The 19858-nt window shown below is 38.7% G+C and overlaps 1 protein-coding gene across 1 annotated transcript in view; it reads right to left on the reverse strand.

Annotated features, from left to right (window-relative positions):
• Positions 1-19858, reverse strand: part of TRPC6 (transient receptor potential cation channel subfamily C member 6) — a 79342-nt gene that overhangs the window by 12412 nt on the left and 47072 nt on the right. The window contains exons 2-8 of the mRNA XM_040055288.2: positions 17985-18759; positions 9849-10034; positions 8057-8221; positions 6042-6255; positions 4015-4242; positions 1947-2211; positions 917-1112 (exon numbers count right to left, since the gene is read on the reverse strand). Coding sequence (XP_039911222.1) covers positions 917-1112; positions 1947-2211; positions 4015-4242; positions 6042-6255; positions 8057-8221; positions 9849-10034; positions 17985-18759 — 2029 coding nt within the window. The remainder of the gene's footprint in view (positions 1-916; positions 1113-1946; positions 2212-4014; positions 4243-6041; positions 6256-8056; positions 8222-9848; positions 10035-17984; positions 18760-19858) is intronic.

The raw sequence follows: 19858 nt of genomic DNA on the forward strand, positions 1-19858 counted from the left end.
TCATTTATGATCACCAAAACACTCACTTTATTTCTCCCTGTAAAGTTTAAGAGGGTTTTCTGCAGAAAGGACTGATGTCAGTTGAAGGTCTTGACTCAATATTGCTGTACTTGTTTTTAGAAGCTGTTTTGTCCAGTCACTGTATTTTTAATGCTCCAAACCTGACAGATTTGCCCTGTGGCCTCCTGATCCAGAAGAATGAGAACATCCCTAGACAATGTGTTGCTCTTGCTCTAGCTTGACAATGCTATGGCCCCCAGTCAGAGCCCAGAATGTGGGACCAAAGTAGAACCAAACCTAAGTTTGCTGCTTTGGCAGGAGCATCCCCTAGGAAAGTCTGGGATGGCCCAGCTCCTGGAGACCTGCTTACATTTTCCTAAACAGTGATAATGATTTAGCCCTCTGTTTTCCATGGAATGCAAAAGGTCATGCTGGATTTCAGTAGCCCTGTTGATTACTTTGCCAAGTAAAGTTTTGCTCACTGCAGAGGTCTAGAGCAACACTTTGTTTCAATGAAAGAAGAACACAGCATGCAGACTTGCCTGCAAGATGGAGACACAAAAAAGAGAACATCCTTCAAGCAAGAAGGACACTAATCAAGTAATTACAGTGAGGCAAATGAAAGATTCACAAAGTTATACTGTGTAGCTCTTACTCTTCAGAAACGTAACACAGTTCACCTGTACCTTCTTATTTCAGTCTGGTTCTTACTATTTCAAGTACACGCAGCCAAGTAACTGCCAGGTATTTTAAAGTAAGAATGGACAGTGGAATGAATATTTTCTTCTAAAATATTACAAAAGCTTATTTGGTACTTGTCTTAAATCAGATGTCAACAATAAAAATTTCCAGGAGCCTGATACAATTAGCTGTAACAGTAAATACAATGATATTTTATCATAAATGGACTTTTTACCTCAATTTCTTGAAATGAACTGTTGATCATTGCGATAAGCATGTTCAGTAAGACGATGACCATGGTAACATTATAGACTCCATAAAGAACATAACCAATATTTTCAATAAACTTGTGTTTATAATTGATAACAACTGATTTAACTTCTGAGAGTCCAAATATAGCCCAGAACAACGTTTTGAAACTTTCTTCAACACTAAAAGGAGAAATTGGACACATGCATATGTTATTGAAGAAAAGCTGTATATTCTTACTGTAGAAATTGCTAGTTATCATTTTCATACAGTGTACAAATTTTTCCATTATTATAATGTTGAACTCTACCTCAGTGCATAAAAGTAGACTGTCTAATTTCATGGGTACAGGCTGTTTCATAACACAAAATTCAAATAATAACAAATTAGGACTGACAAAAAAGCCAGCTGATTGGTTATCAGATGGTTTCAGGAATCATACATCCATTCCTCAAAAGGATTACAATGATTCACTTGTTAACTACTTTAATCTACATGCTACAAGCTTGCTGTTAACTTTAAAGTAAATTTTAAAAAATAATTAACCTGTAAATACTCTATTTAAATGGCACCATTAGTTCACTTACTGGGAATTATTTAACCATTAATATGACAAATATTCTGAAACTATGAAGAAGACAGGATATCTTATGGCAAATCATCAATTTTCAAAAAAACTAGTCTTATGGCCCATAATCTTCCAGTTGAATTTTTACTATTCCACAATCCCACGGTAAAGGCATGGTGTGGGAATAGTGACTTTTTTTTTTAGGTTAGTTAATTTAATACTAACCTAATCAGAATGTATTTCATCCTAATTAATTTATAAATAAACACAAGTCCAAACCTCTGCGGTACTTTTTCCTGTCTATCTCCATCTGTTTGAAGACTTATTTTCTCTCACTTTGATAAAGAGGTCTCAGTTCCCCACAACCAAAAATACAGTAGCATTGCAAAGAACATTTAGTATTTTATTGAGTTATTGTTAAGAGAACATTTTAATCAGCTGTACTTACGTTGTGAACGCTTCATTTTGTTTTGCCCCCAGATAGTAGGAATAGAGATTGAACATGCCTATCATGAAAGCCACAAACACCATGATAAATATCACCATAAACTTGAAGATGTCTTTCACGGTTCTCCCGAGGGATATCTGCAGTGGTCCAAAGCTTTCGTTAGCTGGTAAGATGTAGGCTATCCGTGAGAAACTCAACACCACTGCAATTGCATACAGCCCTTCAGAAATGATCTGAGGATCAGACGGATCCCAGTTTATTCTGGCTGGAAACAAAAGATGAGATTTCCTGTCAGTGTAACATGCGCTCACCTATGGGAGGTCTTTCTGGACCACCTGCTGCCAGTGTTCTGCCTAATATAGCCCAGGTTGCCACTGGCCTTCTTTGCTGCACAGGCCCATTGCTGGCTCACGTTCAACCTGCTGTCTATCACGGTATGTTTGCTAGCCTATGAGAAAACCTGGCATTAAATATTCACTGTTAATATTATCCATACACAGATGGTCTCCAAGCAGATTTCAGTGTACAGGCATACATGAAAAAATGCCTTAACTAGTTGCTTTTACGACATATGTGAAATTTATAACTTTCCAGTAAAATTCGTAAGACTCCAATTTAATGTGTTTCAGAATATATGCATTTTAATTGCTCTGATTTTCTGCAGTCTGGGTAATTCAAAAATGCAACCTTTTCAGAAATAGTATCTGAAGAACATAATAGAGACAGAAACTGATGTATTTCAGTGTCTAGAGAAAAATATCTAATAATGGTAAGAGATGTGGTGGTGTTGAGAGTGAACACAACTCAACAGTGCTTCATTTTTTCTCATTTGGGCAAAATAGCTTCTAGGACTCCCCAGATACACCAAACAAGTTTATTAACATTTTTATCTCTTATTGGTAAAGAGAGTGGATTGAGAAATATTAAAGAAATATAATAGAGTCTCTGAGCAAATAATATATAAAAGATATATTGGCTTTGCTGCCAAAGTAGGTTTAAGAACTTCCTGCATCTCATTGCTCAGTTCTGTTTGAATGGACTGCATTACAGTACATCCCATCCACGGCTGCAGCACCACAGACTGGTTTGCAGGACAGTATCGTGTAATAGAACAAATCAAAATTATCTAGACAAGAGGTGGGTGACAGTGAGTTTATCTTGATATTAGATCATTTCAGTGCTGTCTAGAACAGTCTACAAAAAAAGTGTACAAACACAGCCAGGGGAACTATGATCCAATAGTGTAATCATAGAATCAGAATCTTCAAATCATCGAATCATTGAATCATCGAATCAAAAAAATCATAGAATCATGGAATATGCTGCATCGGAAGGAACCCATGAGGATCAAGTCCAGCTCCTGGCCCTGCACAGCACCATCCCCAGGAGTCACACCAGGTGCCTGACAGCATTGTCCAAATGCTTCTTGATCTCAAACAGGGTGGTGTAGTGACCCCTTCCCTGGGGGGCCTATCCCAGTGACCAAACACCCTCTGGGTGAAGAACCTTTTCCTAATATACAACTTAACCCTTCTGACACAACTTTAAGCCATTCCTTCTGGTCCTGTCACTGTCACTACAGAGCTGAGATCAGTGCCTGTCCCTCCTCTTCCCCTCACAAGGAAGCTGTAACTGCGGCAAAGTCTCTCCTCACTCTCCTCCTCTCCAGGCTGAACACACCAAGTGACCTCATCTGCTTCTCATATGACTTTCCCTCATGGTCCTTCACCATCTTTGTTGTCCTCCTTCGTCTCTAATTGTTTAATGTCTCTCTTACATTGTGGCACCCAGAACTGCCCCCAGCACTGGAGGTGAGGCTGCCCCAGCTCAGAGCAGAGCAGGACAATCCCCTCCCTTGCCCGGCTGGCCATGCTGTGCCTGATGTCCCCAGGACAGGGTTGGCTCTCCTGGCTGCCAGGGCACTACTGCATCATGTTCAACTTGCCATAGGGATAAGAAGGAGAAGGAGTGGGAATTTCCTCAGTACTACATTGTGAAACTACGGTATTGGAGGCTTATTAAAAGAAACTAAGTTGGTTTTGGCCCAAGGAGTGTGCATTCAACTCACCCAAGGTGTAGTATTTTATGTTGGGCTCCAGTGTTGGACTTGTCAAATCTTTCATATTTGCATCAACGATGTTCTGGGCTCTGGATGCATGCCAAAATGCCATAAACCTTGCTATAAATGATGCTGCAAAAATTGCTAACATACCAAAATCAAGCATATTCCATAACTCAAACAGGTACTCCTTTGGACCTTGAGACCAAATTTCTTTACATTCAGACCATATCATGCCTGTATAAAACAGAACAGAGAAAACAATGTGCTCTTTATTCTTCATGCTTGTTTTATATTTTTATTATATACAGGACATGGTCTTGGTTGCAGTGAAATTTAAAACTATTTTAATCAGTAGGAGTTTGAAAACAAGAAGAAATCCTTGGATCTGCAAATTCATATACATTCTGAGACTTCTCTCATCTGAGTAATAATAACAATCTTTCAGACTGCTTCTTCCTGTAAAACTACAGAAGCTTTCCAAGAGAGGAATGCGATGTGACTACTACCATCTGTTACAGACACAGGAAGAGCTGAGAAGAGCAGAAATGCTCTGACATGAACATACAGCGGTGGTAGAGCTAAAGCATAACTCAAAGTTTCTTATTTGCCACTACCCTGGGTACAGTCTCTCTTATAAGTGTGACAAATGGTCATGAAAATAAGATTCAGACCTATTGCTTCTTCAATAAAGGACAAAGGTATCTGATTCCTAACTACTGTCCCTTAGTAATAAAAGTACTGTATCAGCTTATGACAGCTTTTTTATTGTGAAAATCCTTTTTTCTTTTCAAGACAATTATGAAGTACAATTCTAGGATTCTAAAGATAGTTAATAACTGAATGGAATAATGTCACTAATTTTTACACTTATCAAAGTGTATTGAAAGCAGTTTTCATCATTTTCAGATAAGGAAAAGAATAATGTCAATTACAGTAGATAAATTCAATGTCACATCTGTATGCATGAATCAAGTTTTCATAAACTGCTTTATGCATGACACTGATATAAAATTAGATTAAATTAGCAAACTAGAATTTCAAATTGAGAAATTATTGTTTACTTTTTTATTATTGCCAGATGAAAATATTGATACTTATAGAGTTTGGAAATCTAAGTTCTATATAGAGTTTGGAAATCTAAGTTCTGTATTATTCCTACAATACACAATTATAATAATTTATAAACAGCTTTACAATTACATAAATAAGTAAGGCCAAGGTATTCTAAAGCTATAAGAATCAGTTGGTATACAAATTTTGATCACAGTGAGATCATAAAAGAAAAATACTTCAAATGCATAAGCTCTTGAGTAGATAGCTTGAATTCAATTCACATATTATTGACTTAACTAACAACCAGAACGAAGTTCCTTAAAATTATTGGGCATCTAAACTCTACCAGACTAAAAGGCAGTAGATCCCTCTAACTAAGAATCTGATAGCTAAAATATTTAGGAAGGGCTGTGCTCAAGTTCTCAAGCTTAAGAGTTCTACATGATCAAGTTGAATGGGTCAGCTCAAAGTACTACTCAATAGCACTCATTTAATTTCTGATTTGGGATGGAAAAATCTACCACCGAACCTTCAGGGATCTATATTCTTCTCTTTTGTCACTAATATATTCAGCTAAACACTATTAGTTCTGCAGGCATGCTTGCAAAGTAAGACAATAAAATGACAACTGGAGACAAAAAATCTTGGCGCATCATATAAAAATCATTCTCCTTGGAAGCTCACACTGTGACTCAACAACCTCAAAAACTGGTAGACACTTTGCTTTGATGTTCATAAAACTGAATTAAGTCATATTCAGATAATATACAATTCACCTAAATACTTAGACTGCATGTTTGTGATCAACTAGACACATGAATCCTGCTGCCATCCAATAAAAAACACAAGGCTCAAGTGGGAATGCAGACAGCTGAATAAACTCCCTTTGTTGCAATTTTTACGCAAAACATTAAAAGGATTCAGGTGGGTTTAGGTTCACTTGTAATCATAGCAAGACAAATTTATGCAAAAATTTTTACCTATTACCCAAGAAATAATAAGCATCTCCATCCATGAGAAACAGGATGTTTTCATTCTAAAAAGCTGTTTTACATTGTCTGTTGTTTCATTAGGTCGGAGTTTGGTGCCATCAAACCTGTCAGCTGCATTCATGACAAGCAGGCCAAGAAAAATGGTGAAAGAGGCCGCATGGGCTACAAACTTCATAAATGGTCCGCGCATTATCCTCCCCAGCTGCAAGAGAGATTAAGAAACACAAGGATATTGCACTGACTGATTCCCAAGAAAACGTATATAAAACGAGAAGTCACACAGATAATCATATATTTCAATAATACAAAAAAACAAATATTTGAAAATGTTTGTATACTATGATGCCCTGCTCACAGTCATCTTTAGAAGTTTCTACTGATTAGACATTTTCAGAGGAATAATCTATCAGTTTCACTGTTAGAATATCAGCAATAGATTAACAGTGAAACTGAAATGAAAAAATATAAAATCTATATTTTAACTCGGTGATTTGAAATAATACTGTAATTATTTTGTGGTCTCCATGTCTATTATAGATAATCAAGAGAAAAACCTAATACAGCTGTTGAATTTCTTAATACTAGTCAGCTGCATTGTGAAGGAAGACAGAAAATAAGACTTTGACTTACTAAGAGCACTATCACTATGAGTGATTTATGAAGAAAAGAATTCCCTTTCCTGACTGATGTGATACTCAATTTAGCACAGTTATTGTGCAGTTTTCCCAACTTATTTTCTTTTTTTAAAAAAGTCGTGACATCTCAAAAGGTTGTATTTGTAGTTCTATAGAGTCTTAATTTCCTCCTGACTTGTACAATAGAAAAGTTGTCATCTTTGTAATGACTATGAACAACTTCAAAATTATTTAGTGCAACACTTTAAAAACCTGAAAGTTCCATACAAACTCATATGAGGTTGAACTTTTAGCAATTCTTTACTTTATTTTTGAGAATGTCTGTATCATTATTAAAATTCTTAGCTTGTTGGCAGCTACAGAAAAGTACTTTTAAATTTTAGACTGACTGCATTTGTATATGACAAATAAATCACCGAAAAACGAAAATAAGAAGTAGGTAAGTCACTGCTAGAGCAGAAAGTCAATTACTGAAATGTGTTGCATCTTAAGATGTTTTAAGAGAAAACTATTCATAAAACCCCTAGTCACATTATCAAAAAGTGAAAATAATGCAATTGATTTTTATTGTCTAGATTGAAAGACACGAAAAAATATGGCAAAACTTAAAAGGCTACAGAGTTCGACCTGCTAGAATTGTGGATCTCATACTGCAACATGTTGAACAATCCTTGTAAGAGGCCATTTGTCCCTTTAATATACTTTCACGGGAAATTTTCCGTTAGTGTCCACTCAAAAGGGATACTGGCCAACTGAAACAGAGGTTCAACATAAAGCTCAGTGAGGTCAGAAACTGCAACCCATCTTTACTGGAAAAGTTTTCCATACTATGTAGAAACCAAATCAGATACATTGGTAGCATCCAACCCCAGACTGCATTGCAAGTGAATGCAGGGCAGGTTGTGTAACTGCTTTGAAGGCCTTATGAAATATGATGAATATTAACACTGTCTCAACTTGTATCTATTTATTTTTAATCGTGAAAAAGAAAATTGCCTTTGAGATGACTGGAATCAACCCACAGCTTGAACTTAGTTTATATCTGAATCAATGGCAAGTATCTCCCCGCATCTGCCTGCTAGGATAAGAACTAAACAAAAATCTGTTTGACTCATTGTTTATAAAGCAGGATTTCCTCAAGAGAACACTTGGTCAGCCATTGTAACTTAGTTTACTCGATACTGCAATTAACACAACATACTTATCTGTCTTAATTACAATTGTTTGAATGTGCAACCTTGCAGCCATTCCATTCTAACTTGGCTTTAAAACATGTTTCTGAAGTATGACTTAAGTGTGTCTTTGTCATAAAGGAATTTATGTGCAGAGGAGTTAACAGGAGGCCCTGACAAGGTTTCCCAGGCTGACCTTACTGCAAGGAGCAATCCAATAGGCCATGGAGAGGAAGGGCAGTCCGACAGCAACCGCGAGGACAACCAGAAACTTCACTGCCATCGTCTGCTGCCGCAAACCCGACAAATTCTCGTACCAAATCGAGAGGAGTTGCTGCTGGCAGTTTGGATGTGCTACAAACTAATAACAGAAAAATAAAGACCACAAAAACAACACTGCTATCAGAATGACTTCTGTTAAAATATAGCTATAGGAAGTGCATTAAGAATGCTGGAACAGTGAAATCACAGCTTATAGTCAAAAGAGCATTAAGAGGGGCTTAAGAAAAACTATTTTGATAAGCCAAATCGCCCAGCAAACAGGCTTGTTGCCATTAGCAATAAATAATTTAACTTGAAAAATGTATTTATTAACACTGTTCCATCACAAACTATTAATTTAATCTAAGGCAAATTTATCTGGGCAAAGTCTATATGCTTCTGACATTTATAATTTTAATTTTACTGCTTCAGAAATTCCAACACTTTAAGTCTTGTTCTGCAAAAAATGTTACATATTCTTCACTTAGGAAAGAAGTATGTCCTATTTTCACATGTTAACACAGAAAATACCATTTTTCTCACCTGGCATGAGAAAACAGCTGTCATATTTGCAGGAAATCAGATGAGGATTACTTATAACTTGGTTTTGGAACCATTTAGACAAACTGCAAAACTGAGAAGTCTGTCCTATAAGGCTCTTTCTGTCCTCTGAAGTACCCAAACTCACTGTAATCTGTTCTTTCAACAGCTGGTTCAGCTCTCTTCAGTGACTGTAGCTTGGCAAGTGTTTTGTAGGTTTGTGTTCATATACTAGTTCAGCCAAAATGTATTTTTTTTTTCCCTTCATGAACACATAAATACATCTCACATATAAATTTTTCTGTGACCCCCAGGCATGTGAACTCAATTTTTGTAAAAATGTAGGGTAACATGCTTTTGAAGTATACTTTTTATCTGTGTCTTCTCGATCTTTGATCATACAAACTTCACCACGCAAATCATTTCTCCCTAGTTGACACAAGTCACCTAGAATTTTACAACCCATTATTATCCAAGACAAGTTTCCTGGGAAATTCCAATATTTTTCCAGCTATAAACTCAGCTGGTTTCACTGAGCACTATTCAGATGGAGAGCAGAGTATTAAACTGAAAGTAGAAACGAAAGAAAGCCAAAGAAAGGCCAATAATTCCTGTAGCTGGCACTGCCTAAAGCCTGCTTTCTCCTGAACTAAGAACCACAGTACTGATATTCCTAGGTTGTGTCTCTGATCCCTCTGTACAGACACAAAGACAGTTTCTGTGAAGCATTCAATTTCTCCAGCTTTTCTCAAATTTCTGAGCAAGACACAACTGCTTGACAAAAACCTGTATCAACATTTATTATGTAGTGCACTGTTACTGATGTGTTATTCTCTAGCTTTTATTAAATCTTCTATTTTTCCAGGCTTCAGAAGCAGTGCAAATTTTTTCCATGTTTTTTTCTTTAAAAAACAGATTTAAAATAAAAATAGACATAAAAATTTTTGCACATAGCTACACATTGCTTCAAAGTTATTTGCTCTGATGCTCATTGTGACCAGAATTCACCTTAAATATCTGCTTCTTGTTTATATTGCAAGTGAGGATTCTTTGGATTGTAAAATCACAGGGCCCAAAGGGCCCAAATATTCATTTCAGTGTTGCAGACTACCAAAACATAAAATTTAACAATAGCACAATTTTATACCACCTCATGACACGCCTTTTTGATCAACGCAATTGCTTACTTTTTTAACTTCATACTTGATGGCGAGTTTTAAGCGGCTGAGGCTGGGACGACCATGCTCTCCATTATTATGGCTCTTCTCTACATCACCATTCAAAATAGCTTCCACTTCTTCTGTGTTTCTGCACAAATCAAGCAGTCCAACTACAAAATCTTTGCACTGCATAGACAGCTTCTTGTAATCATTCTGAAAAACAGAAGCAGAAAGGAAAAACCTTGGTGTTTAGATCCAACATGAGAGAAGCAATTCTACACTCCACCTCTACCTCTGTGAGCATGAATAGTTCCTTTGCATCTTTTTTTAAGCTTTTTTTCCCCCAAATGTTCAGCGAGTGGGGTTCATCTGACTTCGTTGTCTTGCACATGAACATTACCAATTTTAACACCTGAGTCACTCCTCTAGATGTGCTTTAGAGGAAACTAAAATAGAAAAAAAACCCCCAAAACATTTTCAGAAACATTGTATGACACATTTTAATGAACAATTAAAGTTCAGATGTATAGCACAGGAGAATTTTTTCTATTCAGTTTTGTAGAAGTCCAGAAAAGACATAAAAAATTGCACTGTAGAGATTTCAACTGGACAAGATGAGCATCCTACACAGAATACATCTCAAGAAATTCATAACCTTCTTCAGCATTACATAAATATACCAATTTTTCTAATGCCTAGATTTATTCTTGTAGACTTTGGCTTTCCCCTTTTCCATCATCTATTCTAGCTTGCAAACGCAAGGTTTGATTGCTGTTCTCCAGAAACACTGCCAGCAGGGATACAGCTTGTGTGGTGATGCCACATTTCTGACTGCAGCTCTGCTATGGCACAAGCATCTCACAAGAGACTTCACCGTGTGACCCAAAATGTTGCCGTGCAAATGCAGCTTCAGTTTCCTATTGCTTTAATGAACAAGTGTTCTCCTTGGCCACTGTTTTCCAAAAGACATAAGTCAAATCAGAAAATGGTATTTTGATCATTGCAATCTGCACTTCATTAACTGCTCCTTGCATGCTGTGTTTGGGTCATAAAGACTGGATTTAGTTGGGCAGACAGAGAGTCAGGTATAGATGTGTACCTAAAGCTAAAAAAAATCTCACAAGAGATTTATTCACGCATGTGTCAACAACTTCTGCTATTTTTGTGATTCCTGCTCATTTTAATGTATTAAAAAGATGAAATGACTGTAGAATTTTTCCTAAACAAAAGAGTGGAAGAAACCTCCAACCACCCCACACCATATAGGACAGTTTATATCGTCTCTGTGGCATGTTCAAAGTAATTTTCTACAAATTCTTTTGTTACACTGAAACATTTCCCCCTCGTCCAATCTGTTCTTCAGAGTGCTCTTCCTTCTTCCACTCTTAGTCTCTAGTTAGCCCCTTCTCTTTAAATACTTCCTTCATATTAACCACCATCTAATGCCTCCATTACTTCATTCTGGAAGAGAATGAGCATACAGGAAAGCCTAATTTATTTGCTGAGGGTGTACGTCATGCATCTTTGTGCTTTATTACCCACAACACTACAGTAACAGTTTATTACTTGAATATATTAAAGGATTGCATCCAAGTTTTACACTTCACTTTGCTTAGATGGATGCAAACAGACAAATATTTACAGACACAGTTTTAAATCTACATAAAACTGCTAGTGATTTATTTTTTTAATAATATAACATAAACAAGGTAACTCAGATGTCATAAAAGCAAAGGCACTTCAATGCTATTTATCTACAAAGACAACAGAAGCTAAATACTAAAACTAATCATTTCCTGTCATTCTGAATAATTTACTATTGCACTATCTGTTTTCCCTCCATTCAGATGAATAACAGGAGAGATTAACCAAAATCCTGACTCCTGGCACTACAGAAAGACATTTTTTGAGAGTAGTATTTCACCTTCTGTTTGGCTTTCATTTTGTGCAGAAGCTTAGATTCATTATTCAGTATTTTTAACATGTGAATTTTCTCTTCCAAATTAAAGGCAAATTAGCCATTTTAAATTCACAGACAAAGGAGAAACATAGAGGCAACTACCCACCCCTGTATTATTAGGTAACAATTATTCCAAAATGGTATTTGACCACTGAATACCAATATTAAAAAACAAACAAACAAACACCACACCCACACAAAAAAACCACAAAACCCAAAACCCAAAACAAACAACAACCCCCCCCCCCCCCCCCCCCACCTTTCAATAAACAATAAGAACAATATCATTTGGCCTTCATAATAACGTATGAAGCATTGTAATATATTAGTATGTGTATTTTTTTCTGGTAGAAGATAGGTACATACATCCATACACACACTCTTCATCAGTATTTTCAGTTGAAGGGACTGACACCTGACATGAAGTTTCAAAACAGTATGTGAGGAGACCATTGCTCTACAGGGGAATTATCCCTTCTGAATTTATGTTTGTACACAGTACCACAGTATGTATTAGCAACCTGTAGATTCATCCATAAAATCCATCAGTTTATTTTCTCATTTGCAAATGCAATAAAACAGTTCCCCCTCCCATGAAATACTGCCACAGCTGTGAGCAGTGGTGGTAGCTGAGATGAAAAGTTCTTGGCAGTCAGGTTATGGCAAACGAGCTTTGGGAAACTGAGCATTTCCTATCACTGCCTCCACCTCAGCTGCGGCACAGGCGAAGTCAGCTGAAGGCAGAACAAAACTGAAATGACAGCAAAAAGATTCGATACACTCTTCAATGTCTCTCTGTCAACCACACAAATGAAGTTCCCCCGTCCCTGGGTCTCACATCTCCTACAATTTATGTGAGCCAAGTGAATGGAGTAATTTGTTTGGCTTAACTTATTTTCAGAAATGGACAAAGGCATGGATAATGAGTTCTTTACTACATGTTGTAAACTTAGCAATTGAAAAAAAAAATTCCTGAGAAATGTTTTAGATGGTAGTTAGAAATTAAATTACAGTTGGAGGCTCTAAAAAGAATTAGCACTGAATTCTGCAGTAAAGCGTGTGTGCTTTATTCTCTGCATGTGACAACATTCAGGCCTCCTTAGCAGTTTAGGAAAAAACAAATTGTGCCAAATTTCACAACACCAAGGATGAAGGAGCAGTCCTAACTGCTCCCACCCTGCAGAAGGAAGGTGATGATTTGGGGTGAGCACTGTGGGGGATGAGGAGCTAGGGGAAGAATGCTGGTGGCAGAGGGGTGAGAGTGAGGGTAGCACTGCTGAGAGGAGTCACCCACCCTCAGTGTTTGTGGCAGCTGCAGTTTGTCTTGGGGTGCCAAGTAAGGGAGCAAGCATGCTCTCGTCACTGAAATCTTCAGCTGACCATGCCCTGCTTTACGTCTGACCATGCAACAGGAGACCACAGCCAGTACACCAAGAGAGCATCACTACAGCTGCATCTCCTAGAAGAAAGGGTCTTTTTTCACACAGTCCCCTGTGACCAGTCACAGGCTCCTGCTGTCCCCCAGACTGTGCCTGGAATGACAAGATTCTCAGGATGCAGCCTGACACTGAACCCCAGTGCTCCAGACCACTTCCTGGCTCTGCTTGGTGAACTGAGGCCAAGACCAGAAATACGCATACAGCTATACTAGAACTTAGGATTTCAAAGTGGGATATAATGTTGGATTTAGGTACCACAGTAAGTAGCTAAATACATTATTTCCCTTTCAAAGGTGGCCCTTATGCATTAAGTCTTCACTCCTTCTCTATCAGGTGCTACTTTTTCTCTAGGAAAGGTGACAATAGCTGTAGTGAAGACTGGGGTCCCATTTCTCTGATGGGGGTTCTATAAATGAGAAAACAAACAAAAAAAAACCCAACAGAAAATTAGACTTGGAGATGATAAATTGAATTTTGCTTCCCATCAGAAAAGCAAATTTGGACAATCTTATTAGGGGGATTGCTTTACAGCAAACTGTAATATATCTGTGTTTAACTTAAAAGCACATTTTCCATTTCATCCCTTTAAACAATAAACCAGTCAGTTACCATTATAGTTGCAGTGGACTTTATAATAAATTCTAATCTTATCCATTTTGATCAGGACTGGGTCATAGTTGTCCCTCTCAAAACATCAGGCTGCATCTCTGCAGGACAATATTTTTCATGTATCATCTACATCTTTATGTACATAGTGAAGATATTAGCTCTTAGGTGGGCAAACCATTGAGATGACAGAAAACATGAACACCATCTCCAAAAATAAAAATATTCTATATAATACTAAACTTTGTAAAGCTGCACACTCAGCCACGTCCTGCACACGTGCTGAGGCAATCCCAAGTGCAAGTACAGGCTGGGGAGAGAATGAATCTAGAAAAACCATGGGATGTAGAATGGGAAGTGTTGTGGATGAAAAACTCAACATGAGGCAGGAATGTGAGACTGCAGCCTAAAGAGCCAACGGTGTCCTGGGCTGCATCCAAAGCAGGGTGGGCAGCAGGGCCAGGGAGGGGATCCTGCCCCTCTGCTCTGCTCTGCTCTGCTGAGACCCCACCTGCAGTGCTGTGTCCAGCACTGGAGCCACCAACATAAGAAAGAGGTTGACTTCTTGGAGCAAGTCCAGAGAAGGCCAACACAGACAATCAGAGGGCTGGAGCACCTCTCCCATGCAGACAGGCTGAGAGAGCTGGAGCTGTTCAGCCTGGAGGAGAAGGCTCCAACGAGACTTTCCAGTACCTAAAGGGGTTCCAAGAGAGCTGGAGAGGCACTTCAGATAAAGGCCTGGAGGGACAGGACCAGAGCCAATGTCCATAAGCTGAAGGAGCACAGGTTTAGACTACATATTAGGAAAAAATTCTTTACTATAAGAGTGGCAAGGCACTGGAATAGGTTGTCCTTAGAGGACTTTCCATCCCTGGAGATGTTCAAGGCCAGGTTAGATGGGGCTCTGAGTAACCTGGTCTAATGGAAGGTTCCCCACCCTGGCCGTGAGGTTGGAACTAGATGATCTTTAAGGCCACTTAAAACCTAAACCATTCTATGATTCTATGACACAAAACTAAATTACATGGTCTTCAGAAAATCCTAAACATCTCAGAATTACTCAGGAAGCCTGAATTAGCTATTTGTTTGGTACAGAAATATTTTTATGCTGTGCTTTACATGTCTGTCCAGTTATTCTTCCTTCAGAAGTAATCTACTTCTTTCTGATTTTACTTCTAATAAAATATGTTTCTCCAAAACACTCTTAAATACTGCAACACTTTTAATACCTGTAACAAAATGCAAAAGGTATGTAATGCCAGATGACACTACTGCATAGGTTTGTAGAAAGAAAGGGGTTTATTCCAGAGAATAATGGTTTCCCAGACTGTGGCATTTCCTATTTTGTATGAATCACGGTTTCATGGCCAGTGTTCTCTCTAACATTAGGAGAGAGACCACAATTTACAGGACAGTCATAAAACAACCAGCATCACAGTTTAGCACTGATCCTTCCTATTGCCTCTGAGGAAGACCTGGAAATTATCTGTATCACTGGGTGCTGTAGGCAACCACTTGAATGTTCCCATGCTACAATACCCTATCTATAAGCACCACAAAATAAGTGACCTAAAATGGTGTTTTACCAGAAAGCTCAGTTTTAATTTAGGTAAGATCTGAAATACTTTAAATGGCTCAGGCTAACCCTAGGTGGAGCTAAAGATTTGCCAAGTATAGATAACCTATGCACTAAAAATATACTTGTTTCTATTACACAAACACAGGTAAAGCATTTTTGCCAAATCCACACTTTTATACAGTGAAAACACTCTCCAAATAATTGCAGCAAATTCCTGAAATAAAGCAAGGGTAATAATTTTTAGATTAATTGCTGCATGCAGGGATATGAGCTTGCAGGGGTGCAAACAAGGCCAGACTCAGTAAAGCTGACAGCCTCCACTTCTCATAACTTTTACATACTTGTACTGCCTCCACTGAACCTAAGGCAGGTATTTTGCAGTCAAGTCCCTGGCCTGTCTAGATATTGTAAATGTCACTGCTTATCAATAGTGTAAATGTCAACTCTCATCAATTCAGTTATAAATGTACTCCACAGTCTTTAATATTTATCCAGAACCACCACACGGTTTTAGTATCTATAAAAAACATTCCCAAAAGACCTTATGTTGCCAGCTGCCCGCTCCTGGTGAAACCTTAAATTATTGGAGAGTTAAATTTCTTCATTGCCTTGTGCTCGTGCTCATCACTGTTCCTGTTCCACCCCACTTTATCCAAAGAGTATGCATATTCCCAGCAGAGCCTGGATGATTAATGTCCAGCAGTATGGAGCTGCTCTGTCTCTCGTCTAATCTCCTGTTTCTGCTGAGGGGCAGTATCCAAAATCTGTTAAAATTCTTTGTACAAAACCACACTAGAAGCGAACCTCTCATTTTAGAGAAAGCAACTGAGACAAAAGAGGAACTGGAAAAACTGAAGTCACCTCTTCATGCAGGACCTCTTCATGGCACTTCAGAGCTCGCTGCAGAAGCTTGCTTTGTGACCCAGCCTACTTGGGTTCTCACCTGTGTGCTCCATTCCCCGCCTGGTGGTGCCAGGGACAGGTACTGTGCCCTCCTTCATCTCACTGATTGTGTACTGTGGCATACATTTGAAGGGCACCTCTTGCCTGCTGTTCCAGATGATGAGTTTATTTATCCTTATAATAATCTCAGCTTGTGCCACTCCAACTGTAATAAAGGGATCTATATAGTCCCTACAAATCAGACATGCTATTTATCTCAACATAGCTGTGAACTTAACAGGCTGCACTTATGGTTTATGAAAAATGGTTTTCAGCTCTGTTCTAAATTTACTCTGCTTTAAGTTAATCAAGTCCTTTTGTTCCCATCAGCAGCTGCTAAAGAGAAAGAAGTATGTGGTTTCAATACTCTTCTCTGAACTGTACATGAACTCAGTGGATGAAATCTCAGTCCACTGAGGTCCTAAAGGTTTCTGCCAGTGACTTCATGGGGCAGATATTCACCCTCTGCAATAATCGGAAATGGTCCTCCCAGCATTTGGTTTTTTCTCCTTGCCTCTAATTTCAGCAGTTCAGCTGCTGTTTTTAAGATCACCTTGTACATTCCACCTCTTTATTTTTCCTCTCCAAGAAATATTCCAGCTTCTTATAACTGACTGGTGCCACAAAGATACCTATGAGCACGAGTCCAGGGGAATGAATTCAGAACTGCAGCACCTCAGCTCAGGTTGGCTGAGAAGAGACAGGTTCAAAGTCTTGTGAACTGCCCACTGCTAAGATTATTGTTAAATACTGATCATGATAACTTCAAACACTTGGTAACACTATGTTGGAAATTATTCTATTACAGCCTTGGAAGAATGCTGATCTCCTGCTGGTGAAGTTATATAAATTGCTCTGTCACAGGAGCATCTGCTTTTGACAGGGTCCCATGAGGCAAACCCAGGCCAAGTGATTTTAACTAACCCAGGTCATAAAAAACATTGGCAATTTTTGCACATGGCCTGACTTTGCATTTACTGACAGATAAGACCTTACACTCTTACTGCCTTAATTCGTGCTTCAAGAATCTATGGAGCCTGGGTCTCAACTATTAATTTTTTTTTCAAAATCAAACATTTATGAAATACTCAAATTTCTGTGTAACACTGAAAAGGCCTTTTAACTCTAAACAGTTCACATATAACTACGTACAAATAAGTAAGAAAGAGGAAAAAGTGAAAAGAAATACCAGAATAGCACATTAAAAAAGGAGGACGTTTATTTAGAATCCTCCTTGTTAATGAATGCAAAAGACTGTAAGAAGTATGAAAGCTTCAAGTCCAAATACAAGAAACTAAAGATAATGCACGAGGGCTTAACAGAATCACGCAACTTGTCTGTCGTGACTAAAATGTACCACTTTTGTCTCCTCCTTCCCCTGCCCTAAACCAGCTTCAGCCATGGTTTTGAAGGGCCTCCTCCACTCTCCTGCCTGACAGGAAGTAGAAAATTAGTTCACTGGCACATTCTACAAAAGCAGAATGAATTACATTCAGCACATGGCAATAAGACATTCACAAAGATTTAAATCTTCCATTCAGTAAAAAAACTGTATCTTTTCCCACATTATCTTGCTGATTTATGAAGAATAAAGTTTGCAGTTCTGTGTCTGACAGAATCAGCGTCCCTCTACTCACCTTGAACTCTTTCTCAATGTTGGCAAGCACGGCCAGCTCATTGCTGAGCTCTAAGGCAGTCATGACAGGGTCTTCACTGGACAAAGACAGATAAGCAGGGCTGGCCAGACCTTTGTAGGCATTGATCCTGGATCTAGAATGGCTGAAAGAGTCATGCTTTTGTTTCTGATTGCACTCACTGCACTTGCAGAAATAGTCATGTGGCCTATCGATCCGGGCGCCTTTCCGCAGCAGGGTGTGCACGATCTCGTACTCGTGGCAGTGAGCAGCCAGAATGATGGGCGTGACATCGTGGGAGAACCGCGTGCCGTCTTCATCGTATGCATAGAAGTCATCATGCTGGAGCTCCGACTGGCTGGGACTCAAAGCCAGCCTCTTGCCTTCGGCGAACGCGGGGTGGCTCAGGATGGCTTCCACTATCCGAACATAGCCTTTGCTAATGGCCAAAAGCAAGGCATCCCCCACCCGGGCCAGGTTCTCCTTCTTCAGCAGCAGCTCTGTGATCTCCAGGTGCTCGTTGGCCACCGCCAGCTGCAAGGCGTTCTGTCCCATGTAGTCCACGCAGTTCACGTTGAGCGAGGGACAATCTTCCAGCATTTTGCGAACCACCGGAATGTTCCCATACTCAGCGGCATCCAGAAAGCGCTCCTCCTCCAGGGAAAGGCTTGTGGAGCGGTCATTGAACATGTAGGCCGGCCCTCGGCTGGCCTGCCTCCTGCCCTTCTCCCGGAGAATGGTCTGTCGCCGCAGGGCCAGTCTGTTCTCGCCGCCCCGGCTGTGTGCACACAGAGAAATTATTAGTTCTTCTTCATGCAAGGGCATATCCATTTTGAATAATAATTAATGAAAGTATTCTAATCCTTTATCTGCTGTGTATTTTGAATGGAGCAGGGACACCAGAAACCCTGCCTTCGATGTATTTTGTAACCACTGTTACTACACAACCTGAGAATCAGCAGCCAGTGACATTTTATTTCAACGAGAAAAAGCTGTCATCAATCATCATTTAAAACAACACTTTCTTTCCTTATTTTGTCCTCACAGCTCAGAGAACAAGGCACATTGTGAAAAGAGTCAGCAGTCATGGGATGAGAAATGAGGGATTGCTCAGGACAGCAGGGCACACGATGATGGAAACTTTTTAAATGCCCTTCCACTTCATGAAAGCAGTCAGGCTGACTTCACTTGCTCTTATTCTTTCTACTTCAGCAACCATCTAACTTACACTTTGGCTCTGGTTTCTCCTCTTCGCCCTGCTGATGTTTTTCTGACATCTATAATTGAATGCTCGGTTGTTAACTGAATCTGGACAAGATAAAAGCACATCAAATACATTGTATGACATCCTTACTCCCCATCTCCGTCATTCTTTTCATTATTACAGTTCATAACCTTGATATGCTATTTATTCCTTCATTCAGAGGCTTGCCAACAAATCCTGCTAATTCTTGATTCATGATAGCTCTGAAATGTTGTCCAGTCTGCTACTACTGAGTCTCCTCAGCAATTTCCAACCATAATTATTAAATACCTCATTAATAATTACTTAGTGATTATTATAAATAAAGTGAACATAACAAACTTCAGTTTTCTGAGAAATGTTACAAAATATGCTGCATTCTCTTTAAAAAGAAAAAAAATCTAATTCACTAATTCAGTCTTATTTCAGTCAATGAAGATCCTGATCTTCAATAGAAAATAAATCGCAAATTATTTTCTCTTCTAGAATAACTGTGCTAAACTATTTAATATTCCCCACAACTTCATCTTTTTTCTTTATTGAATAGTAGCTTAATTATTCTTTACATACATATGCTCAAATACACTTCACTACATTCAATATTTCTCACAAAAAATAACCATGAGCAATATTT

This window comes from Hirundo rustica, chromosome 2, assembly GCF_015227805.2.
Source record: "Hirundo rustica isolate bHirRus1 chromosome 2, bHirRus1.pri.v3, whole genome shotgun sequence".
Classification (NCBI taxonomy): Eukaryota; Metazoa; Chordata; class Aves; order Passeriformes; family Hirundinidae; genus Hirundo; species Hirundo rustica.